This window comes from Lagenorhynchus albirostris, chromosome 5, assembly GCF_949774975.1.
Source record: "Lagenorhynchus albirostris chromosome 5, mLagAlb1.1, whole genome shotgun sequence".
NCBI lineage: Eukaryota > Metazoa > Chordata > Mammalia > Artiodactyla > Delphinidae > Lagenorhynchus > Lagenorhynchus albirostris.
Genome location: NC_083099.1, coordinates 144,617,989 through 144,643,450, shown reverse-complemented (window position 1 = coordinate 144,643,450; position 25,462 = coordinate 144,617,989). Strand labels below are relative to the sequence as shown.

The following is a 25,462-nucleotide window of genomic DNA, read 5'->3' as shown; positions in this document are numbered from 1 at the left end:
AGGACACATGCTTACACCTCCTGCACCTGGCAGGTGGCCTGTCGTTGTCCCCAGCTGTTTGGCCCTAGCTCCCCTCTGAGCCCCATCTCCCTGGGGGCTCCTCCCTCCCCACTTGGACTGTCCACTCTGGTCACGCCCAGCGAGATCTGTCCCTGCCTGGTGTTGAGCTCAGAGCATGTCCTCGAACTCCTGACCCTCTGCAGCCGTCGCCCCGTAGTGTGGTGGCCTGATTCCCCTGAGCCGTCTCACAGGAGCGCCCGGCACCCAGCGTCCCTCTCCTGCCCTGGGCTGCGTCCTTCCTTTCCTCCCCGTCAGGGTCCGTGCTGCCCAGACACCCCGACTCCCCTGGCCCTGCTCTCTGGATTTCTGCTCCTAATGCCCCCTGCCCGTGTGGCCATGGCTGTGGCCTGGACTCCGTGCCCACTGGATGCTGTGTCCTCCCCTCCTGACACTCAGCCTGGAAACGGCCCACCTGTACCGTCACTGTCAGCATTTCGGAACAGGCGCCAGGGCCGTGGGTGTCTTTCTCTCACTTCTCCCAGGACCACTTAGTGTCTCATGTGTTCTTGTTAATTGTAAAAGCCATAGACGTTCGTGGCAAAAAGATCCGATACGATGCAGAAAAGGTCAAATGTGAGGCAGAAAGGCGTGAAGGAGACAGCAGACCCCCTCAGACCCCAGGCCCCGTGGCTGACGTGGGTGTTGGGCTTCCTGGAGCGAGCCGGGGTCACTGTGCACCCCTGCCCCTCGTAACCATGGGGCTCCATGTCAGAGGGCATTGTCGTCGGTCCTCCTGGCGATAAGGCCCCTGTCTCCGATATCTTCCCGTGACAGACAACATGGGAGCCACCCCCTGTCACCTACATTTTTCTTCCCAAATTCTGATAATGGCCTCAGGTGGGTCCTGGAAGGGAACCGGCCAGGTCAGAGGGCACGTGCTGTGGAAGGGGGTTTCAGAGATGTCGCAGACGCTGTCCAGGCAGGCACACAGCCCCTGCGGGTGGTGGAGGGCGGCCCGCGGGCCAGTTGCCTTTCCCTGGTGTCCTGGCCAGTTTATACCCGTGGCTTCTTTTTCTGCTGGGATTTCTTTTTTCCTGATTGTCTGCAGTGCGCTTACCTCTACCACATGTGACGGGAGCTTTTTGTTATGTGTTGCCGTGTTACCGTTGCTTTAATCCGACTCTCGGAGTTCGCGCAGCACTATCTGAATCAGTTGTGTGTGTGGTGTGGCGTTCTGCCCGCGCCTGCGGGACCTGGCCCAGCGCCCGCTTCCCGGGAGTTAAGCTGCCGTCAGGGACCTTTGATCCACCGCTGTCTTCTCCTAGTTAGTGCGCCGTTTGTCACGTGGCTGCTATCCTTGCACTTCGTGTACTGCCCCCTCCCCCTGAGCCCCAGCAGAAGCTCCTCGGTCATTCTCTGTAAAGGCTTCTTGGGTATTTTTGTTCATTTATTCTTCGGAACTGACACTTCTTGATGAGTTTTTTCTGTTTTTTTTAAAGGCACTTTGGGGCTTTTAACTGGAAGTACGTTCAAATGTTAATTTCTCTGCCGAGCACCGCAGGCTCTGAGCGTATTAATTCCTCTGGCCTTCTTTATTTGTTTTACGGTTCTTTCTATAATTTACTGAAGACAAAGGACTTTAATCCTGGAATTTTCCTCGTACTCTGTCCGTGCAGTGCCCCATCTGTTAATGCCCGGCTCTCGTGAGGCTGATTTTCTGGGAACCCTGTAGCGATTATGACTTACTCTGTCCTGGAGTTACCAGGAGACTTCAAGCATCTCCCGAGGTTGCCTTCTGCACCTGGTTTTGCACTCGCTTTGTGAGTCGTTGCAGGAGGACGTGCCAGGTCAGGACGCAGCCCCGGAGCGGTGGGCAGCCTGGGCACTGGGCGGGTCTCACCTATGCCCCGCGGCTGTTCCCGGTGGCCCAGGAGCGCTGCCCTGCACCTGGGCCGTCTGCGCCTGTGCGTGCACCTTGCCCCCAGCGGGGTCTGACCTCGCCGCTTCCCCGTTAAGTTTTCAGATCGCGTCTTCTCTTTCTCAAGAGCTCCGCGCCCTTGTCTTCGGAGTCAACACGTTCCTCGCCACTGTCCTCAAGACCATCATCACCCTCGTTGTCTCCGACAAGCGGGGCCTGGGCCTCCCGGTCCGCTCTCAGGTGAGCCCCCGTTTTGGGCTCACTTCCTTGAGGAGGAAAGCCTCTGGGGCATGTCCTGGCCAGGCCTCCTCGTGGCCACGCAGCCAGTGGTGTTGCCTGTCCCGGGACCCAGACCACAGACCCGCTGAGGGTGGGGCGTCTCCATCCAGACCCCCTGGACTGAGGCGGGAGCAGGGAGGGAGGGGTCAGAGGGCCAGGTGGCAGGGGCCACAGTCCGGCCTGTGCGGCTCCCTGCCAGGGCTGAGTTTGGGGCTGTAAGTGCTGCCCGCGTCTGGGCAGTGCGGTGGGCATGCGCGGTCGAGTGTGGCGAGACCTCTGGGGCCTCCAAGGCTGGCCTGGGTGCAGGTCGCTCTGGAGGCGCTCTCACCGGCCCTGGGTGCCCCCGGCACTGGCTGAGGTTCCAGGAGGGACAGAGGCGTGGCGGAGCATTCCCTGTGCCCTCGTTCAGGTCCCTGCCTGTGATGGGTCCTGGCTCACGTGACAGCTGTCTGTCTCCTCTGCGGAGGGCAGCAGAGGGTGGAGCTCGTGGGGTTGACGTTGGCGCCTGCTGGCCCCTTTCCTGTCCGCTCCCTCCATCCAGTCCTAGGTGGGCCCTCGGTCTTCCAAGAAGAACTTGAGAATTCCTCTTCGCTGTGAGACTGGGGGCCACTCGGGCATGTGACTCCCAGTGGCCTCACCCAGGGCAGGACCAGTCTTGAGTGAGCTGGAATTAGCCAGAGGATGGTCCCGTGGGAGGGATTGTCACCGGGCTCCCCCGGGGATCGTGCCCTGCCCTCTGCCTGTGGGACGCCATCTGCTGGGAGCCCAGACCTGCCTGGGGCTTGTTGGGCTCCGTGGGGAAGTCCCAGCCCTCCGTCCGAGGTGCCTTGGTGATCCCACAGCTGGCCGGGAAGGAAGTCCCAGGCATGAGAGACCCTCTTGTTCAGAAACTGGCTTTCTGGATGGGTTTGGACATCCATTTTGGTGAAGGACATCAGAGCCTCTGGTCCTTCGTGTCCACATGGGCAGGCAGGTCTTGGCCCTTGGTCACCAGTGGGGCCCTCCAGGGACACTGCCCCATCCACCCCAGGTTGAACACTGGGGACTGTGGCTGAGCAGGTGGCCAGGCTGGACTCAGGTCCACAGGTGCATGTGCCGCTGCACCTACGGGGTGGGCGGGAGGGGTTGTCCGGAGAGCACAAGGCCTGTCGTCCAGAGGTGGCGGGCTGGGGCCTCCTTCACCGGGGACCCTCCAGGGGAGGCCTCTCCCCCAGAGCGGTGGCCTCGCGGGGGAGCATGTTGTCCCCTGGCCTTTCCATGGGGCCTTGCCTGGCAGCCGTCCAGCTGGCCTGGGAGGGGCCCCAGCACCTGGGGGAGCCTCTCCGTCCCTGGAGCCCTGGGTGTCCCGGCTCTGGGCAGCGGGGCTTCCGAGGGCCCAAGGCGGGGGGCAGGGGCTGGCCTTCCTCGCCTGACCTGGCCCCAGCCCCTTCCACGTGACAGGTTCTGGCCACGCTGGGTCAAGCTGACAATATATTGATTTTTCTCCTGCTGGATTAATTTCCTGGTTAAAAGGTAACTCTAGAGGTTGGTTGGTAGCTAGAAATCCTGGTGGCGTCCAGAAGGAAAGTCGCCCCGGCTCGTCCTACTCACCTTCCCTGCACGTGGTATTCCGGGTGCCCCCTCCCTCCGTCCCGGGTGGCGAGAGTGGGGCAGAACCGGTGGTGGGAACCAGCACGGAGCAGGCAGGGAGCTGGCCTGGGCTGGCTGGTCTTTTAAGTTGAACTCTACTTCTGGGTCACCACACGCTCACCTGTGGGGTAACAGGTGGTGCAAAGACCCACGTACCTGGTGCGGGCCCAGCCTCCCCACCGGTCACGTCCTGCAGTTCTGCGGTGCGGGCACTCTCGGGATACGGACCGCGCACAGTCGAGACGGGAGTATCCCTCCCTGCCCCCTGCGGCCACGCCGGGCCCCCACCCTGCCTCCTCCCCGACCCCTGGCCACCAATTATAAATGATACTGTATTTATAATTTTGGTGTCTGCATTAATCTTCTAGGGCTGCCATAACAAAATATCACAGACTGGGTAGTTTATGCAGCAGAAATTTATTCTCTAACAGTCTGGAGGCTGGAAGTCTGAGATCAAGGTGTCAGCAGGTTTGGTTTCTCCTGAGGCCTCTCTCCTCAGCGTGCAGACGGCCGTCTTCTCCTTGTGTCCCCATGTGGTCTCTCCTCGGTGCGTGTGCACTCCTGGTGTCTCTCTCTTATAAGGAGTCCTACTGGATTAGGGTCCCACCCTCATGACCTCATTTAACCTTAATCATTCCTGAAAGGCCCCATCTCTAAATACAGTCACACTGGGGCTTAGGGCTTCAACAAATGAATTTTGGAGGGATACGGTTCAGTTCATAACAGTGTCCAGGTGTTCACTGCTAGTACAGGCAGACCTCATTTTATTGTACTTCACTTTATTGTGCTTCACAGATATTGACTTTTTTACAAGTTGAAGGTTTGTGGCAACCCTGCATTGTCAGATGACAGTTAGCATTTTTTAGCAGTAAAGTATTTTTATTAAGGTATGCACACTGTTGTTTTTAGACATAATGCTATTGCACACTTAATAGACTATAGTATAGCATAAACATAATTATTATATGCACTGGGAAACCAAAAAATTTGTGTGACTTGCTTTATTGCAATATTTACTTTATTGCAGTGGTTCGGAACTGAACAGTATCTCTGAGGTCTGCCTGTATAAGAAATACACTGATATTTGTGAGTTAACCTTGTATAGTCTTGCTGAGGTCACTTATTAGTTCTCGGAGGTCTTTTTTTTTAGTGTTTTTTATCTGTTTTTCTTGCCTTACTGTTACTGGCTAGAACTTTTGTCATTATTTCCTTCTTTCTACTTGCTTTGGATTTATTTTGCTCATCTTTCTCTAGGTTCTTTAGATGGGAGCTTAGATAAATCGTATGAGAATTCTTCTTTTCTAATATTTCCATTTATTGCTATACATTTCTTTCTCAGCCTGCTTTAGCTACACCCCACAGATTTTGATATGTTGTATTTTCTTTTTCATTCATTTCTATGTATTTCTATCTCCTTTCATACTTTCTAGTTGACCTATGATTATTTCAAAATGTGTTGTTTATTTTCCAAGTGTTTTGATATTTTCCTGTTATCTTTCCGTTATTGGTTTCTATTTTGATTATGTTCTATGGTGATCAGAGAACACAATCTGTATTATTTCAATTCTTATAATTTGTTGAGGTTTGTTTTAGGGGCCAGGACATGGTCTATCTTGTTATAAGCTCCATGTACACTTGAAAAGAATGTGAATTCTGCTGTTTTGGGGTGGAGTGTTCCATAAATATCAATAAGGTCCTATAGTCGATGGTGGTGTTGCTTTCTTCTCTATGCTTATGGATTTTTTTTGTCTGGCCTATTGTTTAGAAGGGGTGTTGAGGTTTCCATTTATAATAGTGACTTTGTCTATTTCTCCTTTCAATTCTGTCGTGTTTTTGCTTCACGTTTTTGCAGCTCTCTGTTGCATACACATACACTGGATGTCTTGGTGGATTGAGCCTTTTATCATTATATAATGTTCTTCTCTGCCTGTGGTCATTTTCTTTTCTCTGAAGTCTACTTTACCTGATATTAATATAGCCATTCTGCTTTCCTTTGGTTAATGTTTACATGACATATTATCTTCCATCCTTTTACTTTTAACTTGACTATATTGTTATACCTGAGTTTCTTGTAGATAGCATATGGTTGTCGTCATGTTTTTTTAATCCACTCTGCCAATATCTGTCTGTAATTGGTTTATTTAGACCATTTATGTTTAGTGTAATTGTTGATGTATTAGTCCTTATGTCTGCCATTTCAGTTTTTGTTTTCTTTTTATTCTCTCCGCCTTTTGTTTCTGTTTTCTTTTTTTGTGCCTTCTCATAGATTATTTACAGATTCTTCAGAATTTCATTCTGGTTTATCTGTTGTATTTTTGAGTGTATCTCTCACGGTAACTTTTTTGATGGTTGCTTTGTGTATTAAATGGCCAGTTGTAGTGAAGTATTGAAATCTCACCTCCTTTAGGTCGCTTTTCTCTCTACTGCTTAAGTACAAGTGTCTTACTTATTTCTTCTGTATACCATTAGAGCCACCTAAGATAGGATAATAAGTTTTGCTCCAGCTGTCAAACATTTAGGAAACTGAAGAGAAGGAAAGTCTATTTACCCACAATTTCGATCGCTGTGTTCTTTCTCCTTCTTGATGTTCCAAGTTTCTTATCATTTACTTTCTGTTTAGAGAACCTCCTTTAAGCATTCTTTTAAGGCAGGTCTGCCAGTGACAAATTGTTCTTTTAGTTTTTCTTTACCTGAGAATGTCTTGATTTATTTTTCATTCCTGAATTTTTCAGTATGAGAAAAATTTGTCATATCCTTGTGGCCTTCCTGGTTTCTGATGAAAAATCCACTGTCGTTCTAATTATTTTTCCCTGAAGGTGTCATTTTTTTTTTTCTGGCTGCTTTCAAGATTTTTCCTTTTTCTTTGTCTTTAGCTTTCAAAAATTTGAATATGGTGTGTGTTGGTCTGATTTGGGGGTGTTGTCTTGTTTGGGGTTCTCTCAGCTTCTTGAATCCATAGGTTTATGTCCCTTGCCAAACTTGGGAAGTTTCCCCATCATTATTTCCTCAAGTACTTTTTCAGCCCCATTCTTTTTCTTTCTTCTTAGTTTACACCCATGACACAGTGTTACATTTTGCCCCCTGGAGAATGAGGCTCTGCTTTTCTTCCCCCTCTGTTGTCTCTTTGTTGTTCAGATTTGGTGATTTCTATTGTTCCATCTTCCAGTTCACTGATTCTTTTCTCTGTGCCCTCCATTCTGTTGTTGAGACCATTTGCTGAGTATTTATTTTGGTTATTATATTTTTCAACTGTAACTTTTCTCCTTTATCTCTTCTGTTTCTTTTCTGAGACTTTTTCGTTTGTCTCGAGCATATTTGTTGTTGCTTGTTGAAGCATTTTTACGATGACTACGTTAAGATCCTTCTCAGATAACTGTAACATCTCTGTCGTCTTGGTGTGGGTGTCTGCTGACTGTATCTCATTCATTTAGAGATCTGTGTGGTTGTAAGTGTGCTGAGTGATTTCTTTTTAATGAAACCTGTACATTTTGGCTATAATATTTTGAGACTGGCTCTCATTTACTCCTTCTGTTTTAGCTAGCTTCTCCTGACACCAGCCTAGCGGAGGACTAGGGGCATGCACCTCGTTATAGCCACGTGGGGTGGAATTCTAGGCTCCCCGCTCAGCCCTCCTCACGCTGAGGGGTGGGGTGGGGCTTCTTCTTACTGCTGGGCAAGGAAGGGAGCGCCAGCTCCCCGCATGGCCTGCAGTGGTCAGGAGGGCCATGGTTGCCTCATTACTGCTCCGCACGTGGCCTCCAGTGACACTGGTGGGGGAGGAGCATTCTCACTGTGGCTGGGTGGGGTGAAAGTCCTGACTCTTCAGGGAGGGGGAGCACCCCCTGGGGGGAGTGAAAGTCCAGGCTTTGCACGTGGTCCCTATGGGGGTGAACATTCCAGCTTCCCACTGGGTCCTGACCAGCACCACCCGACGGGGGTGGGGGGTGTGCAGCCTGGGTCACGAGAGTGGGGTCTGGCTGGAGGAGCGGGGCTCCCACTCATCAGTGTCCTGTCCTGCTGGGCGGGTGGGGGTCCCTCTCCTGCTCCTTTGGGCGGAGCCGCTTTTGTTGAGTGTTTTTTTCTGTGTTTCCTGGTATTTCTGGTTTGTGGGCTTCTTTGGTTCCTTTAAAAATACTTGCAGCAGAAAGAAAAGAAGCCCAGGGAACACATTGCCGTGGTGCGCCTTGGATTCCAAGGCCCCAGCTAGTCTGCCCCCATCCACTCTTCAGAGTCACCTTCTGTGTGCCGTCTGTGCAGTGTCCAGGGTTCTAATCGTACTTGCGAGGAACAGGCGAGTCACGCCAGCTCCATCCTCCCGGAAGCCAAGTCCCCGACCTTTCATTTCCTGGTTTTGCTCCTGAAAATGAGCTTTCCCAGAAGGGCTGAGCACGCAGTGCTGAGGGGTTCTCGGGGAGGCCACTCGGGGCAGCTGAGCTCCGGGGCCGTGGGCGGGACTCACGCTCGTCTGGCCCACACGCGAAGGAGACCAGCCTGGACCCCCTGCCGCTGCGGTCTGAGAATCGGGGGGAGTTGCCCGTGTGCTGGGCATCACCGCTCTGCAGCTTCACTGGCCCCGGGGTGCAGGGCTGCACTTCCCTGGGGCCGCGGGGGCTGCGGGGGCCGGGAGACCTGGGCGGCCTGTTCTCCTCCACCAGCCTCTGCCCGCACAGGTGTCCTCCGTGAGGACTTGGCCCCAGAGCCAAGTGCACATTTGCTGTCACACAAGGTGATCAAAGTGCTACGGGGCAGGTGGCGGAGGCGCAGAAGTGCTGGATTTGCAGAAGCTCCACTGGGTGGGTGGAGGCTGGGCCCTGCTCCGGCCGCGACCCCTGGGGGCCCTGCTCCGGCCTCCGCGACCCCTGGGTGCCCCGCCCGCCTCACCTGCACCCTCTCTGTTCCAGTTCCTCGTCTACTTTGTGTACTTCCTGGTGCTGTTTGTCGCCTATGTCCTTGCGGCCTTGCTGACGGGCCTGCGCCACTTCCGACAGGGCCCCCGCCAGCCCCCGCCGCCGGCCCAGGAGCTGATGAGTCCGATGCGGGAGCCGGCCGCGCAGGACGGGCCCGCCCCAGAGGACGGCGTGCGAGCCGTGGGGGAGCAGAGGCAGCAGCCCGAGGCCAAGGCCTGACCCCGCCCGACCTGCCCTCCTGGCCGGTGGGCGGCCAGGTTCCTGACACCAGACGCAGCGGGCCTGGGCCTTGACCTCAGAGCTGACACGTTCCCAGCAGCTGCCTGTCTCTGGGTGTCGGCAGCCAGGTTTCCGGCATCGTCCACATCGTCAGATAGTGGCGCTGGTGACTGACGGGCCCCCGGTGCCCTGTCCCTGAGACCCAAGCCTCGGGGGCCTCCAGCCTCCACGAGGGGTCCTCGGCTCACCCCGCGCGGGGCACTCCTCAGCCCTGCTTCCCGCCCTGGCCGTGACCCGCGGCCTGCCGGGGATGCCCCCCGGCCACTGGGGGCTGCTCTGCTGTCCCTGCCTACACGTGGCCGGTGCCGGGGGCCCAGGTGCACGCCAGACCTCCCTGCTTTCACCCCCTTGTCCCGGAGAAATGGCAAGGTGGTCCCAGACGCAAGCCCAGGGGACCCGGTGCCCGCGGGGTGACCCGGGCCCTGGGGTGGGGCCGTGTTCCTGAGCCTGCGGCTGAACTGTGGCGTCTGCAGGTGTCCAGGTGCTTTCGTTGTAAACGATGCTGTTCCTTTTTTTTGAAAAAACCCGACAAAAATAAGGACCCTGTTCTGGCTCGTTTCTGGGGGAGAAGCGGGGCGCTGGGGGTGGCGGTTCCGTCGGGTGGAAGCCCGGGAGCACCGGCTCCTCCGCTCTGGGCTTCACCCCAGGTCCTCTCTGCCCTGCGATCCGGAGCTGGGTGGATGCTGACCCGCTCCCGGTGGTGGGGGCCGCTCACGCGCCAGCCCCCGGGGGACTCGCCCACGTCACCTGGGCACTGCCACCAGGCCCGAGAGCCGGTCGTGCTTCCTCTGACACGCGACACCGTCCGCTTGGCCCCAGGCACGTGAAGCAGATGCACAGCCCGAGTGAGGGGACCCCTGACTCCACGCATGCATCCGGTCGAGAGGGTCCCAGCCCTGCCCCCCGTCCTGAGCTGAAGCCAGCCCCTCCCATGGCCTCCGGCCCTCACCCAGGGTCTCCAGGAAAGGCCGCGGCTGCGAGTTCAGAGCAGGACGCCTGGTGGGGGAGGGGCTGAGCTGGCTGCCCCCTGGGACCCCCGAGGTCAGGTTGGGTGAGCAGGCGTCTCGGGGCACCCTGAGGGTCAAGGAAGAGGCTGTACACGCAGCTTGACTCAACTCACGGCCGTTGGTGGGGGTCAGATAGGTCAGATGGTCCCCAGGCATCTCCGCACAAGACACCACAGCCGACCCCAGGGTGCTGCTGGGAAGGGGCAGCACCCCCTCCATGCTCAGGGAGCTGGCGGGGCTCGATGGGTGGAGGAGGCTCGCCTCTGGCTACTGACCCAGGCGGCAGGGCTCTGCTCTGTGCCCGCCGTGAGCACGACCCAGCGCCCTGGTCTCCCGCCTCCGCCCGCTCCCCCTGCAGCCTCCGCACAGGCGCTGGTCCCCCCGCTCAGCCTCTGCCACCCCTGGTCCCGAGCTCCTGGGGCACCACTGAGCCCCTGCTCTGTGCAGTGTGCACGGCCCCTCGGGCTCAGACATCTGCCACAGCTGTGGGGGGCACGGGGGCCGGGGCCGGACCACCTACCCGGCTCCGAAGAGCTTGTGAGGCTGCTGGCCACTGCCAGGGAGACCCTGAGAGAGAAGAAAGGTGTGGGGCGCCTGTGGCATCCATGGACAGCTGTGTACATCCATGTGTATCTGTATCTCACACCCGTGTACATCTGTGTCCACCCACGTGTGTCTCACACCATGTATATCCACTCACATCTATGTGCCTCTGCGTTTATCCATGTACACCCATGCACAGATGTGTGTATCTGCACACGTGTGTGTATCCATGTACACCAGCGCACACCCATGGTGGCCCTCCCTATCCGGGCATTTCACATCTGAGGATTCAACCAACTGTGGATTGAAAATATTTTTTTCTAAATTCCAGAAAGTTTCAAAAAGCAAAACTTGAATTGGCCATGTACCAGCCACTATTTACATGGAGTTTACATTGTATTTACTACTGTTTATATAGCGTTTTTCTTGTGTTAGGTATGATGAGTAACCTGAGATATTAAAGCTTACAGGAGGACGTGCATAGGTTGTATGCAAGGGTCCTGAACACCCGCAGGTTTGGTATCTGAGGGGGTCCTGGAACCACCCCCCATGGGTACTGGAGGACGACCATGCGTCTGGGAGCCCACGTGTGTTCGTGTGCATCCGTGTACATCTGCACACCTGTGTCCCGTGCACACCTGTGTGTATCCCTATACATCGGCTGCGTATACCTGTGCACACCTGTGCTCCTGTAGCAGGATTGGCCAGCCGGGCCGTCCAGGACAGACTCCCGAGGACTCATGACAGTGAAAGCTGCTTGCAAACCACGTGTCAGTGTAAATGGTCATTTTTATTCGGCGCCTGTTTGGAAACCACAGACACAGTTCACAGGACCAGCCCCTGCGGTTTACAGTCACAGCGCCTGGACAGCAGACCCTGGGGCAGCTGGGCTCTGGGCCACCCCGCCAGCTCCCCTGGAGATGCCCGCGCGCACCCGCAAATGTCCCCTTCACTCCTCCCACAAGGAGGGCAATGACGTGGGTTTTCCCCAAGACGTGCTGCTACAGCCAGTGGTGAGCAGGGTCCAAGCACGCGTGGCCCGCCTGTGAACACGGCCCAGCCCCTCCATGCGGCCTCGCCCGTCCCGGGGCTCAGCTGGGCAGCCTGTGGGCTCTGTCCTGGCGGGGGACACGTGTGGCCTTCTGCCTCCGAGGGCTTCTGCCTCTCTGGCCTGCAAAGGTGAACCCAGGGCCTTGGTGCCAAGCTCAGGAGGAGGCAGCCTGGGTCTGGGCCCAGTTGGGTCCCCAGACATGCTGCTGGGCAGAGCTGGGCAGGCATTGGAGTCAGGGAAGGAGTGCCCGGTGTGAGGTCTGGGCCCAGGGACCGGTGCTGGTTTATGGACCCCAAAAAGCTCTCCCAGTACAGTCCGGGCCGGGCCAGGCTCTGTGCCGGTGGGACCTCAGGGGACACGGGAAGCCAGAGTGGGACAGAGAGGACCGCAGACGGGCCCACGTGGTGGGGCTGGCCGCACATAGCAGCACCAGGAGCCCCGGGGGTGTGCGGGGGGGGGGTTTGAGCTTGGAACCTTGCACCCAGGGGAGTTGCTGCCAGAGGCTGAGAGGAGGTGGTCTCCCCTGGCACCGCGCGTGGCCCAAGAGTGGGCCGGCCAGCTCGAGAGAGGGCAGGAGGGAGGCCCCAGCGCCTCGTCGCGGCTGCCCTGCAGACAGGCCTGGCGTTGGCGTCACAAGGCTTTCTGGGCAGGAAACAGAGCCACCAGCACCTGCCCGGGCGGTTGGGGGCCCCACTCGGCACCCGGGAGGCCTCTCCTTTTGCCTAAATGGGCCGGGTCCACCCCCTGGTCTGATTTGGGCCAGGAGAGCAGCACAGGCACCGAGGCTCTGGGGGAGAGGCGGGTGGGGGGAGAGTCTGGGCACCAGGCTGTCGTAAACTTTTTAAAAAATACACTCTTTGGCTTCTTTTTATTTCTGGAGGATTACATGAAACGTGAACCATACAGGAAAGAGTCCCAGCCAGGTCCCCGCCCTGGGCGCCAGCAGAGGCTCCCCGCGCGGGCCGGGGCGTGTCCGCCCCCCTGCCTGCCGCCTGGCTCTTCTCCGGCCCTCGTCTGTGCGTCCAGCCGTCCGTGGCGCCAGCAGAGGCCCTACTTGGAGGAGGAGGCCGTGAAGCTGTTCTCGATGCAGAGGACGATGAAGGCGCTGTGGCAGCTCGCTGCTCTCTGCTCCAGCAGCCGGCCCGCCAGCAGCGAGGAGGCCTGGCCCGTGGCCGCCCTGGCCTCAGTCCGCCACGTCTCGCAGTAGCTCTCCGTCAGCCGGCGCCCGCTGGGGTCCGAGCCGTGCCACAAGCTCCTCTGGGGCCTGCAGGAGGCGGTGGCCGTCAGTCTCACCGGGGCCACCACCGCCCCACGCTGGAGGCCACACCAGGCAGGACAGGGCGTCTCCCAAAGGCGGAGGTTTGGCGGGACGCGGGGGCTGCTGGGAGGGCGGGGCCTCGGGTGGCCGGGGGTCAGGCCAAGCCCGTCCTGGGCGCTTGGCCTCCCGGCCACACCCCGTCCCGCGGCTGCTTTGGGGGCACAGCCTGGCCAGCAGCGCCCGGTGACCTCGAGGGCTGAGCCTGCGGGGCCTGGGTGGGCCTGGCTTCGAGGGCCCGTGTCGGTGTGGCCTCCTCGCTGGGAACGCGGCAGGCCTGGAGCCCACAGCCCTGCCCGAGGCTCCCACGGGCCGGAGCACGGCCCTGGGCGGCGCTCCTCGGTGAGGGCAGGGACGCGGGCTCGTCTGAGCCTGAGCCCCCGAGTGTTGGGGAACAGGGGCCTCACCCCTGCAAGCAGGGGCACGATGGGCGTGAAGCCGACCTGAGGGCAAGCTAGCGACTTCCGCCAGCGTGTCAGGTAGGCACGCGTGTCCTCCAACCCAGAGGCTCCACGTTGAGGAATTTATAGAAGTAACTCGCTGTGATGCTTATGTGACAGACGGGGGGGCTGGAGCCCGTCTCCCCAGCAGGAAGTTGGGGGCAGTTGCCCGGGGAAGCAGGCCAGGTGAGGGTGTTTCAGGTAACACCGCAAACGACGCTCTACTCTTCCTCCTGTGCTTTTGGGTTTGGGGAGTTTTAAGCCGCGAGCGTGTTCCAGGATTGGGTCAGCCTGGAGGCTCAAAGCCAGGAGCGTCGCCCCTTTGCTCAGGGCTCTTGCATCCCGAGAGGCCGCGAGCTGCTGCGCCCACACAGCGGACCTACCAGGCGGGGTGCTGTAGGACGTCCCTGCCGTCGAAAGAGAAGATGCGGGCACCGGGCTTCAGCTGGCCCTCGGAGCCCGAGAACAAGGCCTCCCAGCTGGGAGACAGCACCTCATCCTGCGGAGGGAAGCGGGGTCATCCCGTCTCTGGTTAGCTCCTGCCAGAGGAACAAGCGGCCCACGCCCACCCAAGGGGCCTCCCGCCCTCTCCCAGGAACGCGGGGCACCCGCCCCCAGCCCTGGACCCTGGGCCAGAGCGAGTCCACCGCCTTTGGTCCCAGGGAACACGGGCGCTCGGCGCATCCAGAGAGCACGTGGTTCCGTTCGCGGAAGGAGCCATGGAACACAGCCCCGTGGAGAGCACCAGTGCAGGGACGCGCAGCCCTGGGCTGACACCCGAGTGCTGAGGGCCCGAGGGACCAGCCCCCTCTGGAAGCTGGTGATGCGCCAGCGCGCCTGGCAGGCGGGGGTAGGGGTCGGGGGCCACGTGGAGCCTCCATGGGGTGCCCGGTGGTCCTCGGGGGCGAGACCTGCCCGGCGCCCACCCGACCCCCGGGCCCGGCCCCGGTTGGGGCGCGCACGCACTCTGAGGTTGACGATGGGCAGGGTGGCGCGGTCTGCGCGACGCACGATGCTGTAGAGGTCCTGCAGCCGCGAGGACAGGAAGGCGCGGAAGGTGCCCGCCAGCCCCGCGGCGCGCGCCTGCTGGAAGCACTGGAAGTCGGCGCCGCGGATGCCGCGCAGGCCTCCCGACTGCGGGCTGTTGAGCGCGACCAGGTGCAGCTGCGGGTGGAGCCGCGTGTCAGCCCTGGTGTCCCGGGTCTTCGCGGCCCCCCCCACCCCAGCCGACCCCGGTGGGTCTCTGGGGTGCAAGCAGGGTGAACCCCGGGGCAGCGGCGGGGAGGGGGGGGAGGGGAGGGGGGGGGAGGGCGGGTCCCGACTCTCCACCGCCAGCGCCGCCCGGGGTGGCCACTCACCACCGGCTGGAAGTCGTGGTGAGTGTGGGCGGGTGAGGCCGTGGGGGTTGCCGGCCGGTGGTGCGCGTAGGCGCCGGGGTGCGGGGCCCCAGGGTAGGGCTGGGCGTGTGTCAAGCGCGGGGCGCTGGCCAGGATGTCGTCGGCCCGCCAGGACCGCGCTGTGGGGTGCGGGGGCTCCCGGCGGGGGTACGGGTTGCCCTCGTGCAGCTGCACCACGGGGGGCTGCAAAGCGGCCACCTCGTTGTCCTGCAGGCAGAGAGGCAGACAGCGTCGTGGGGCCGGGCCTCCTGCACCCGCGGGTCCCGCTACCCGGCTCTGCACGCCCTTCATCTGCACCCGGCTGTGCTCTTGGGCCGGCGACGCCGGACTGGAGGTGGCGAGCTGGACCCGGGGGCGCCCAGCGAGTCGGGCCAGAGCCGGCCTGGTGACACCTCAGTCGGGCTGGGTGGCCCTCTGCTCAAGCCCCCGGGTCCATCACCCTCAGGAGCCAGCTCCTCCCTGTGGCCCTGGGCACCCTCGGGCCGACCGCATCTCCCTGACCTCCCCCTGTTGCAGCCGTGGTACCAGCAGCCCTTAAGCCCCTGCCCGGTCCCTACCTCCAACGGTGACCTCGACCTCCAAACGCCAGCCCCTGTGCCCCACCCGCTTCCCAATTCCGTCCCTTTCCCACAGCAGCCAGCACCTTCGGACACCCGTTACCTGAATACCTGGTACCTGGTACCTACCACCTGGTAGTACGTCTAATGCAATCGTAAGTTATAGAATGAATTCACGTATCTATCTGAAATGTCTGTATTTATGTAATTGTATGCTATTGCCTAGTCACCTACTGCCCTTACTGCCCGTCTCCCCAACACGATGTCGCCTCCGCGGGGCGGGGGCTTCGCCTGTTTCAGGCACAGCTGTCCCCGCGCCCAGAACAGCACCTGGGACTAGGTGCTGCGTGAGAGAAGGGACTCCCCGAGCCTGGCGTCGGGGCAGACCAGCCCACACTGAACCCGGACCCCCGAGACCCAGCACGGAGCCCCGCTCTTGAGCCATCTGAGAGGCCATGACCTCTACTCAGAGGAGCCACCGCCTGGGGGATGTGACCCCTACTTAGGGAGACTGGAGTATCCTGGGCCCCCTCCCGCCTGCCCCCCTCCTTCCTCCTCCCCCCACAGCCTGAAGGGTCTGTCCCCGTGCCCAGCCCTCTGGACAAGGGCAGACAGACAAGGACTCAGGAGCCCCTCGCCTGGGGAGGGTGACGAGCACGGTCTGCACCCCCTTCCCCGGCTGCACCCCTGCCCACCGGTTCCCCCGAGATGGTCGTGGGAAGAAGGGACGCTCCTTACCGTCCCGCGGGGAAGGGGCGTGCGGGCCTCCAGCTGGAAGAAAACAGGGGGTCACCCCGGGACCTCTGACCCAGCCAGCGCCACTCGCCCTGGCCGCCCCCCACACCAGGGAAGGCCGGCATGGCTGCGTCCCAGTGCCCCCCACCCGGTGCCCGGCACACAATAAGCATATCTGTTAGTTTAAAAACAGAGTCACTTCTCTGTGAACCTAAAACTGCCATAGAGCAGCTTCTAATAAAAGAGAGAAGTGGAGGGAAGCGGGTGAGGATGGAGGACAGCTGGCAGCATGTCCACGGGCCCCGCCCGACTGGTCCCTGCCGCTCGCCAGGCGCCGGGGCCCCCTGCAACGCAGGTCCTCTGCCTCCCGTCTTGTGTGTACCCTTCACCCCAAAAGCAAAGTGGTAAGTCCCCCCACCACGTGCAGGGATCGCCCTGTTCAGAACTCACCAGAACCTTCCGGAACCCGTTTCGGACCCGGACGTACAGCTCCTCTCTGTCGGCCACGTAGATGAGCCAGCCCTCCGGCACGTCGTGCACCTGGTCCAGCAGCGTCTGGTACGTGGCCCAGACCCTCACCTGCTAGAAGCCCAGCCCAGTGGGGTCCCCTGTGCACAGGGGGCCTCTGGGCTCATGGGGAGGGTTGGGGGCTGCGACAGTCTGAAGACCTACGTGGCCGCCTCCTTGCCAGACTGGCCCCATGAGCGCCACGGGGAGACCTCAGCCCCCGAGTGCCTGGGCCACCGCAGCCTCTGCACAGCAGACCCGCCCTCAGGGACCTTCTCAACGCCCCTCCTTCATCCTCCTCCCCTGCCCATCTCAGACCCCAGCCACGCCTGGGTCCCCCACTTCTGCTTTGGAAACCTCGTCTCAGGGCTCTTGGCGCTGGGGTGCCCACCCACATGCCTCCAAAGGGAAGGGCAGCTGGGCAGTGAGGGTCCGGCAGGTCAGGAACAGGGTGGCGCTTACCCCTGAGGAGGTGCCCATGGATCCGGGCGGTCCTGGGGGCCCAGGTGGGCCTGGAGGGCCAGGAACACTGATAGCTACAAGAGAGAAACCAGAGGTGGGAACAGCGGCCCTTCCTGGATGAGGCTGGAGCCCAGGGCCCACTCTCCACCCGACTTACTCTGCCTGTAAGGGCCAGGAAAGGATGGGGGTCCCGGGGGCCCTGGAGGTCCAGGGGGCCCGGGAGGCCCCTGGCGTCCCTCGTAGCCGATGCCAGGGGGTCCCTGAGGTCCAGGAGGGCCAGGCTGGCCCTGGATGCTCTCTCCCTTGGGCCCCTAGTGTGGAAGACAAAACACGGGGCGCTGTCACCTATGTCCCCAGGCTGGGGACAAGCAAGCTTGAAGGTCCTGGCTGCATTGGCCACGAGCCCCTGCAGGGAGCACGGCCCCCAGGCCCCCGTCCCCCCACCGCCCACGCGGGGCCTGGGAAACCCAGCCTTCCCACCCCGTGTGTCCCGCACTGGGACGGGGCCCTGGGACGTAGACAAGGACAGCCACCCACAGAGGTGCAGCCCGGAGGGCCCCCAGCCCTCCTCCACTCCTAGATGGAAGCTGGGGCCCACGGTCCCCAGACGCTTTCAGGACAGAAGGTCTCCCCGAGGGCATTTGGTGGAGAACAGTGGCATCAGGAGAAAGGAGGATCGGATGCCCAATCCGGGACAGCAGCCACTACGCACCCACCAGGCTCCCCTCGTGGGTGGCCCGCAATCGGGCAAGGAACCGGGAGGGCAAGGAACCTGCCCTCGGCCCCAGGCCCCAGGGACCCCGGGGATGCAAGCTCCGGTACAGGACGGGCCTGGGCCCGTGTGTGGCACCCACAGGCGGCTGGGGCCAGACTCACCGGAATCCCTGGGTAGCCTGGCGGGCCGGGGGGGCCAGGCACGCTGGAGCCGAAGAACCCGCCGCCCCCAGGCTCGCCCCTTTCTCCTTTCTGCCCGGCGGCCCCTTGGTCGCCCTTCTCCCCCTGTGGATGGAAAAGCTTGTCGGGACAGCCCCGTTCCCAGGGCCGCGCGGGGAGGGGCGGGCGCCGACCCCCAGAGGCCCACGGTGAAGCCTCTGTGGCCCAGGCCTGGCCAGCCCGACAGGACGGGGCTCGGCCTCCCAGCTTCCCACTGCGCCAACCGAATTCCCGAAAAATGGAGCCGGGGTGCGCGTCCCGGGTGGTGCTCTCTGGGGCCCCGTGTGGGGGGCAGCGTGAGGACCAGGGGTCACCCACCTTCATCTCAGCGCCCAAGTGAAGGAGGTCCAACGGGAACTGCCCTACGGGGGGGAGAGTTTGGGGGGGTCCAGTGAGGTGCTGTCTTCCTGCCTGGTCCACCCGTCCCCCCGCCCTCGACTTTCCCTAAGTCTCCTCTGTCTCTAATTTCTGTGTTTCTGTGGAGAGATCCCCTGCGTGTTCTGTTACACTTATTCCCAATCACTTGATTTTTGGTGTTTTCTTTCACGGTGCCTTTTTCCCTTCAGTTTTTATCACTGACACACAGCACTGCAGACGGTCAAGGGGGGGCCGCTAAACGACGACTTACTGTTCGCTGGGAAATGACCGCCATAGGGCGTTTAGTTAACAGCCACCACCTCACAGAGACACACACACAAAGGAAAAAACACGCTTTTCCCTCGTGACGAGGGCTTTTCTGTCTTCGCACCTTCAAGTACACTGGGCAGGGGTGTTGGCCATAGCCGCGTGCCCCCGGATGCTGTGTCCTGGAACTGGACGTTGGTACCTTCGACCCCCTTCACCCCCCACCCTGCATCCCACCTCTGGCAACCAACCTGATCTTTTTCTAAATGGAGCCTTTTGAAGGTTTCATTTAGTCTACGACCGGCCAGCGATTGTTGTGAACTGCCCCTGTGACTTTGGTAAATTCACTCATTAATTCTGACGCTTTATCTGCGCGTCGCTTTGGTTGTTGGCATTCACAAAGGTGTCCTCGTGAGAACAGCGGGTTTATTTCTTCCTGCGCTTGTTTCTCTTCCTGCCCCCGCACCCTGGCTGGGCCCCGCACCAGCGACGACCGGCCACCCCCCGTGGCCCCGACCCGCCACTGCGGATGGTGGAGAGAGGGTGCCCGCTCTTTCCAGAGCACGGGGGTACCATCTTCAACGTCTCCTGCTGTCTCTTTCCCTCATCAGTCCCTCGAGGGGAGTAGTATTAGTCTTTTCAAAGAACTAACATCTGACTTCTTAGCTTTCATGATGCTTCCTCTTATGTACATTTTTTTTTCCATTCACTGCATCTCCCATCTGTTTTCTGGGAGTTAATCTATTTGTTTTCTAACTTCCTGGGCTGCATGCTTGAAGCGCAGGCTACTTAAGGCTGTGACCTTGTAGACAAGGAGCTGATAAGACCCTCACTCCTGGGTGGGAAAGCGACCTTGGCTCACCCTTCTCCTGTGGCCTTTCCCCTGGAAGCCTGATACAGGTGGGGGTCAGACCCCCAGGGTGAAGTGATGCCTGCTGAGTGAACCGTGGGCCTGGGGGGGCTGGGGGAGCCCCAGATCTGGGCTCCGCCACGGCTGCTCCGGGAAACCCACGCCCGCCCAGGGCCACGAGGCTCACGTTCACGGCCGGAGCTCCTGTCCTGGGTCCCTCCTCAGAGCAGGGTGACCCCACTGCCACCGCGGGCCACGGCGTGAGGGCCGAGAATCCCAACCCCGGCCCTGGCTGCACCCTTGCCCCTCAGACACATCCTTGTCCTTCAGCTCCAGGGTTTCCAGTTCTCACCGTGGCCTCTCCTCCCCACACGTGCCCTGCCCGGTTGTGTCTTTGATGCTCCCTCGGGGGGAGACAGGCCTGAGGGACTTGCTGTGTACCCGGCGTGGGCCTGTGGCCTCCCATGTTGGTGCTGGGACTGGGGGCCAGGTTGTCACCTGCTGTTCAGACCTTCCACCTCCCAACTGACCCGGTCTTTCTTTGCTTTTCACTTCTTGAAGCTATGTTGCTGCTGGCGTAGAAATTTAGAATCGCTGTGCTTTCCTGCCGGGTTTACCCCATTATCATTATGGAGTTTAAATAAACTTGGCAGTACTTCCTGCTTTAAAATACACTTGTCTGACTTCTCACGAGCACACACACACGGCTCCCTTCTCACCAGACTCCCACCCCCTTCCCCCTCAGCTCTCACATCCTTACACTTGGGGGTGCCTCTTGTAAGCAGCACAGCTCCGTCTTTAGACAGGAGAGCGGACCCGCTCACTGAACATACGCGCCAACGGCTCTGAGTTTAATCAGCTTCACTCCCCGTTTCCTGTTCCTCCACGTGTCCCGAGTTCCTCTTCTCCTTTCCTGCCGTCTTTGGGTCGGGAGTTTTCTCCCTTCCTGCTCGGTTATCAGGGACACGTTCCCTCCTGTTCTTGGCTGGACCCTGAGGTGACAGGTGCGTCCTTCACCTGGGTCTGATGTAACATCCTCGGGGCCAGGCTGGGTCTTGGGGATGCGACCCCTCTGCGGCAGGGCCGAGCGGGGACGCGGGTCTCACTGGCCCTCCTGCTCTACCTCCGTCCCCGTGTCACCAGCACCACCTCCTTCTCCCCAGCGGCCCTCGCGGTCCCCACTGAGGCTCGTGTCCTGAGAGGCCTGGCTGCCCACGTGCTCTTCCTGTAGAAGACGGAGGTCTTTACCGGATGCAAAATTCTAGGTGAGCGGTTACTTTCTTCCGACCTTTGGGACCCTGTATGGTCTCGGGCTCCTCTCGTCCCCGTGAGGAATCAGCTCGCGTTGACCCTTCGCGCGAAGGGCTCCTTGAACCTTTCCCGGTTTGGAAGCTCGGCCGCGACGCCTTCAAATGCTCTTCTGCCCCAGCCCCACCGCGTCCTCAGCCGCACGCGTCTGACCTCCCTCGGCGTGTCCCGCAGGCTCCGGCTGACCCCTCCCCCCCTCGGCTGTGTCCCGTCTGCCTGAAGTCGCACGGAATCCTGCGGGTTTTCAGCCCCAGAATTAAACCCGACTCTGGCCCATGGGCTCCAGCTCTGTGCCGCCATCGCCTCTTCTCTGCGTCTGGGCATCATCGTCGCGGCTAAGGCCAAGCCTGGACTCCTGTCAGTGCTGGCTGTCGCTTGCCCGCTTGGGAATCCCAGGCCCTCAGCGAGCTCACCTTCCTCAAGGGGAGGGTTTGCCTCTGCTTCCGGCAGCTCGTAGGGGAACCCCGAGCTTACGCAGACTCTGGCAGTGCCCGGGGGGCCGTCTCGCCTGGCTTCTGCCTGGCCCGCGCCCGGCATCACACTTGTTCTCCTGCTTCATCGGCTGCAGAAGCGGGATTCGGGGGGGGGGGGGGGGTTCTCGCCGTCCCAGGGGACAACCGAGGTGCTGGGAGTTCACCCCCTGGATAAGCCGGGCCGATGAGGCCCCCGCGATGCGCTGGGGGTGCCGGGTCTCCCCTGGGAGGTGCACACTGGGGCCCAGCCCTGCTCCTCAGCGAGTGGGGGGCTGGGACATCCTGCCTGGCCACCGCCTCAGGCCCCTGTCCTTTCAGCCCCCAGCCCTGCCCCGAGACCGCGGGGCCAGCCAGCCGTCCCGTCAGAGCCCCCTGAGCCCCGAGGGCCTCCTTCCTCCGGGAGCCGGGTGGGCGGGTGACCACACACAGCCCAAGGTCCCCAGAGCACTCTCACCTGGTGGCCCAGGTGGGCCCACTTCTCCTTTGTCACCCTTCGGTCCAGAAGGCCCCTGGTGCCCTGGAGGAACAGAGACCCCAGTGCCTGTTACTAACGATGTGACAGAGGCGCCTGGGACAGGCCCTCCTGCCCACGCATGGCCCGACCCTGGTGGGCACTGTGTGCACTGCAGGCCTGGACCCGGGAGGGGGCAGCGTGTGAACCCAGGGACAGTCAGAGCAGGAGCTCGTGACCCGCGGAAGTGCCCGGTGGTCGCGCCCCAGGGGCTGCAGCCTCTGCTCCCAGAGGCCACACCACTCCTGCAGGGAGGGGCTCGAACAAACAGCAGGTTTGGACGGCCGGTGGGTGGCCGCTCGGTGTTCACTCCCATCCACGGCCGGCCCGCCTGCAAGGCTGTGCTGGGAGGACCCAGGAGCCCAGCAAAGGGGGCCGTGATCAACCGGGACTGGGGGGCCTGGATCATCCAGCACCCCCGTGAGGGCCGCCCACACCCTGCTCTGAGCTGCGGCTGGAAGGGTGACCTGCCCTCCCCGAGGCCCCAGGACCCTTACCTGGCAGTCCCGGGGGTCCAGGGCGGCCAGACTCCACAAACGCCTGCAAAGAACAAGCCAAAGATGGCCGTTGAGGGAGACGCTCCGGAAACTGAGGCCACCACCCACCCAAGGGTCTGCGAGGCCACACCCCCAAGCAACCCTGCCCCCCAAGACAGAGAAGCAGGGAGGGGGAGGGAGAGGACACAGGATTTGGAGTTGGGAGCCCCGGTCACGACATGACTGCCCCACGTGGTCACTTCGCGTCACTGAGTCTTGTGAGGTAGGGGGCGTTCACCCCCCAGGACCCCAGGGCTCGCGCTCAGGAGCCCAGATCCGGAGAGCCCTCCCTCGACCTCACTTCCCCTGGGGGCTTGTCTTCTAACCAACGGCCCACCAGGTGCGGCCTACAAGGCAGGTGGGCCTGGGTCCCACCACCGCGCCCCTCCCAGAAGCCCCCCGCCAGGGGCTCGGAGGCCGCGGCTCCGGCTGCCCTGCCTGGGGTTCAGCCCTCCCGGGTCAGCGGAGGGAAAAGGAAGCCAGTGCAGGGAAGAGCGTCAGGACGCAGTGGGAAGAGCAGGTGTCGCGGTGACTTACGTTGCTGTCATAGACAGGAGTCCCGGGAGGGCCTGGGGGCCCTGGGGGCCCAGGTGGGCCGGGCGGACCCTGCGTGGGGGGGAGAGAAAGCCTGGTCGGTCCACACTGGACGTCGACACTGGCCAGGACAGCAGATGTGGGCAGGAGCGTCTCTGAGAATCACGGTGAAGTCAGAAAACATCAAATGGAGAAGGCGTCCAGTTTACTCTGTGGTCGTGGGTTCCGAGGACAGAGCTGTCCCCTTCCCGTTCCCAGAGCGAGTCCTGCTCAAATCCTCCCACGGAGACGTGCGGGCGGCCGTCTGGGCTGGACACGACCTCGGACACGGCTCGTGTGGTTGCTAACTGTCAGCTGGGTGAAGGTCGGTTCTGTTTATTCACCCGCTCGCAGAAAAAGGACAAGCGGCCGATTCAGGTAGTGTCAGAAGAGCCTGGTCTGAAAGCAACGGCTCACTCGCCAAAGGGCTGGCCTGAGTGATGAAGATGCCTGGGGACAGGGTCCCGGGACCTCACGGGCACCTGCTCTCGGGCCCCTGGGCCCCTTCGCCCCTACCCTGCGGCCGAGGAGACAGGGCTGGCAGCGGAACAGAGGCGCAAGCTCAGGCCCACGAAGAAGCCGGACGCGCTGGACGCCTGACCAGGGCGCGCGCACAGCGGCTGGCGCTCCGCCTCTACAACTCAGAACCGCGGGGGGGAATTCGAGAGCCCCCCCGTCCTGCTCGACGGAAGTGGCCCGGCCCACCTCCATCTCAGAACTCTGCAAGACGCCGCCTCGTGTTCTGAGATTTCATGAAACCACTGCAAGGAGGAGGGAGCCCGAACGAAGACACGCGGTGACGGAAAACCCGGAAGAGCCGCGGCCTGAGCCACTGCCCTCAGGCCCAGCGTCGCTCGGCCAGGCCGGGTGGGAGGGGCTCCAGGAGAAAAGGCACCGGGTGCAGCCGGCGGGCCCACTGGGTGCCCAGCGGGGTCAGAGGCGAGTCCTGCATCTCGACGGTACCGTTTCAGGTAGAGGTGATGACAGGGCCTCACCCGGGGACTTCACTGAACCCTCGGCTCCCGACGCGGCAGTAACTGCAGCGTGAAGGCGGTCGGAGCGAGAGCCCCACGGGCCAGAGGCGCCCACCCCAGAGCCCACGCGGCCTACAGGCCCTTCTGAGAAAACCACGCCGGGGCACCGTCCGGTGGCCTTGGCGCGTGTGTGTGCGTGTGTGCGCGCACACATGTGTTTGTGTGCACGGGGTCTGCGTGTCCGAGGGCCACGAGGCTGCTCAGAAGCCTCCCACAGGTGAGCTCTGGGACCCGAGCCACTGCGGCCAGGCCTCCTACCCCCGCGTGCCCCACAGAACACTCACCCTCGCGCTGAATCCCACGCTGGCGTCTCCCGGCTCCCCCTTCTCCCCTTTCAGTCCATTCATCCCGGGGCGCCCCTGGGGCAGAGCACAGTGGGTGGCAGCGTGAGGGCTGGCCCAGCTGCTCTCGTCCCCACCCAGGGCCTCCTCGGGGTGCCCATCCCTCTGCGGCCCAAGCTGCCCGCGAGCGGGGTTGGAGAGAGCCACACTCTGGCAGGGGCTCCCCAGGAGGAGGACAGCGGAGAGACTGCAGCCCACTCCCCTCCGGACCCATCATCCACACCCAGCACGAGACCCGGGGACTCACCGGCCGTCCAGGGAAGCCAATCTCGCCCTTGTGGCCGGGCCGCCCGTAGGGACCCTGTTGGGGGGGCCAGGTTTTAGGTGAGCCGTGACCGGCCCACTGCCCCGCGCTCTCCCTCCCGACCCCTGCCCCCGCATTTAGAGGTGCAGCTGGGATAGAAGCTCGGCTGCCACGCCTGCCCAGCAGCCAGGTAGGAGACGGTGCTCTCCGCACACGCGCACGTGCACTGCGGGCAAGCCTGGGCCTACTCACCGGGGGTCCTCGGAAGCCAGGCTCACCCTGAACAGAAAACCAGAAGGTACCGTGAGGTGGCCGTAGGTCACGCCCCCCCGCCCCCGAGGGGTCCCCGTGCCCATCTGGATGCCCCTGGAGGCGCCCGAGGCACTGACAACACCCAGGAAGAAAAGGAAGCAGCAACAGGGAGAAAGCTCTGATGGGGTTTTGTGTCCCGGGGCCCAGCCTGGGGGCCCCGAGACCCAGGGGGTCGGCCCCACGGCGCCCGGGCTGGAGGGGTCTGTGGGCCCCGACCTCAGCTGTGACACACGGCGGGGCCAGCAGAGTTCTCTCTGCCCTGCGGTCCCTCGGCCCATCCGCCGACGATCCTGGGGGCCTTTGGGGACCCCCTGCAGGCCTGTCCCCAACAGCCTCCTGATCCAGACCCAGCTCTCCCCAGGGCTGGGGGGCAGGGGACCCAGGGCACAGGCCCCCGTGGAGCCCATTCCCAAGCCCAGCCATGCTTGGCCCCCTCCTGAGGAAGGAGGGCCAGGATCCCGCCCCCAGCGGCAGTGCCCCCAGAGGGCCAGTCAGGCACCACAGGCGAGGCCCAGGCCGGGGCCCCCAAGAGCCCCCGGCTCCTCTGCAGTGTGGGCTCCGCTGCCGGGCAGAGGAGAACGAGGGGCCGGCCAGGCCGAGGCTGATCCGAGCTGCAGGCTCCGAGGGGCCCCCAGGACCCTCCCGCCAGCGTGGTGGGAGAGGAACAGACGGACGGGCGAGGGGCCCAGGCTGCGGA

General features: G+C 61.5%; 2 protein-coding genes across 14 annotated transcripts in view; one reads left to right on the top strand and one right to left on the bottom strand.

Moving 5' to 3' along the window:
* The window catches only part of SLC19A1 (solute carrier family 19 member 1), a 30,931-nt gene extending 9,916 nt beyond the window's left edge, over nucleotides 1-21,015 (top strand). For 5 of the 9 annotated variants that reach the window (XM_060151105.1, XM_060151102.1, XM_060151103.1 and 2 more), the window contains 2 exons: nucleotides 2,017-2,158; nucleotides 8,728-9,548. In XM_060151105.1, the coding sequence (XP_060007088.1) occupies nucleotides 2,017-2,158; nucleotides 8,728-8,952 (367 nt within the window). In that variant the 3' untranslated portion in view covers nucleotides 8,953-9,548. Of the gene's footprint in view, nucleotides 1-2,016; nucleotides 2,159-8,727; nucleotides 9,549-20,596 lie in introns of those variants that run through there. The other 4 variants (XM_060151101.1, XM_060151109.1, XM_060151108.1 and 1 more) reach the window with 4 other exon arrangements.
* The window catches only part of COL18A1 (collagen type XVIII alpha 1 chain), a 94,914-nt gene continuing 81,900 nt past the window's right edge, over nucleotides 12,449-25,462 (bottom strand). For 3 of the 5 annotated variants that reach the window (XM_060151097.1, XM_060151099.1, XM_060151094.1), the window contains 16 exons: nucleotides 24,706-24,732; nucleotides 24,457-24,510; nucleotides 24,153-24,227; nucleotides 22,799-22,867; nucleotides 22,223-22,265; nucleotides 21,669-21,731; nucleotides 18,278-18,321; nucleotides 17,903-18,025; nucleotides 17,184-17,337; nucleotides 17,027-17,100; nucleotides 16,508-16,639; nucleotides 16,061-16,093; nucleotides 14,727-14,972; nucleotides 14,335-14,532; nucleotides 13,752-13,867; nucleotides 12,449-12,877 (listed from right to left, as the gene is read on the bottom strand). In XM_060151097.1, coding sequence (XP_060007080.1) covers nucleotides 12,664-12,877; nucleotides 13,752-13,867; nucleotides 14,335-14,532; nucleotides 14,727-14,972; nucleotides 16,061-16,093; nucleotides 16,508-16,639; nucleotides 17,027-17,100; nucleotides 17,184-17,337; nucleotides 17,903-18,025; nucleotides 18,278-18,321; nucleotides 21,669-21,731; nucleotides 22,223-22,265; nucleotides 22,799-22,867; nucleotides 24,153-24,227; nucleotides 24,457-24,510; nucleotides 24,706-24,732 — 1,665 coding nt within the window. In that variant the 3' untranslated portion in view covers nucleotides 12,449-12,663. The remainder of the gene's footprint in view (nucleotides 12,878-13,751; nucleotides 13,868-14,334; nucleotides 14,533-14,726; nucleotides 14,973-16,060; nucleotides 16,094-16,507; nucleotides 16,640-17,026; nucleotides 17,101-17,183; nucleotides 17,338-17,902; nucleotides 18,026-18,277; nucleotides 18,322-21,668; nucleotides 21,732-22,222; nucleotides 22,266-22,798; nucleotides 22,868-24,152; nucleotides 24,228-24,456; nucleotides 24,511-24,705; nucleotides 24,733-25,462) is intronic. The other 2 variants (XM_060151098.1, XM_060151095.1) reach the window with 1 other exon arrangement.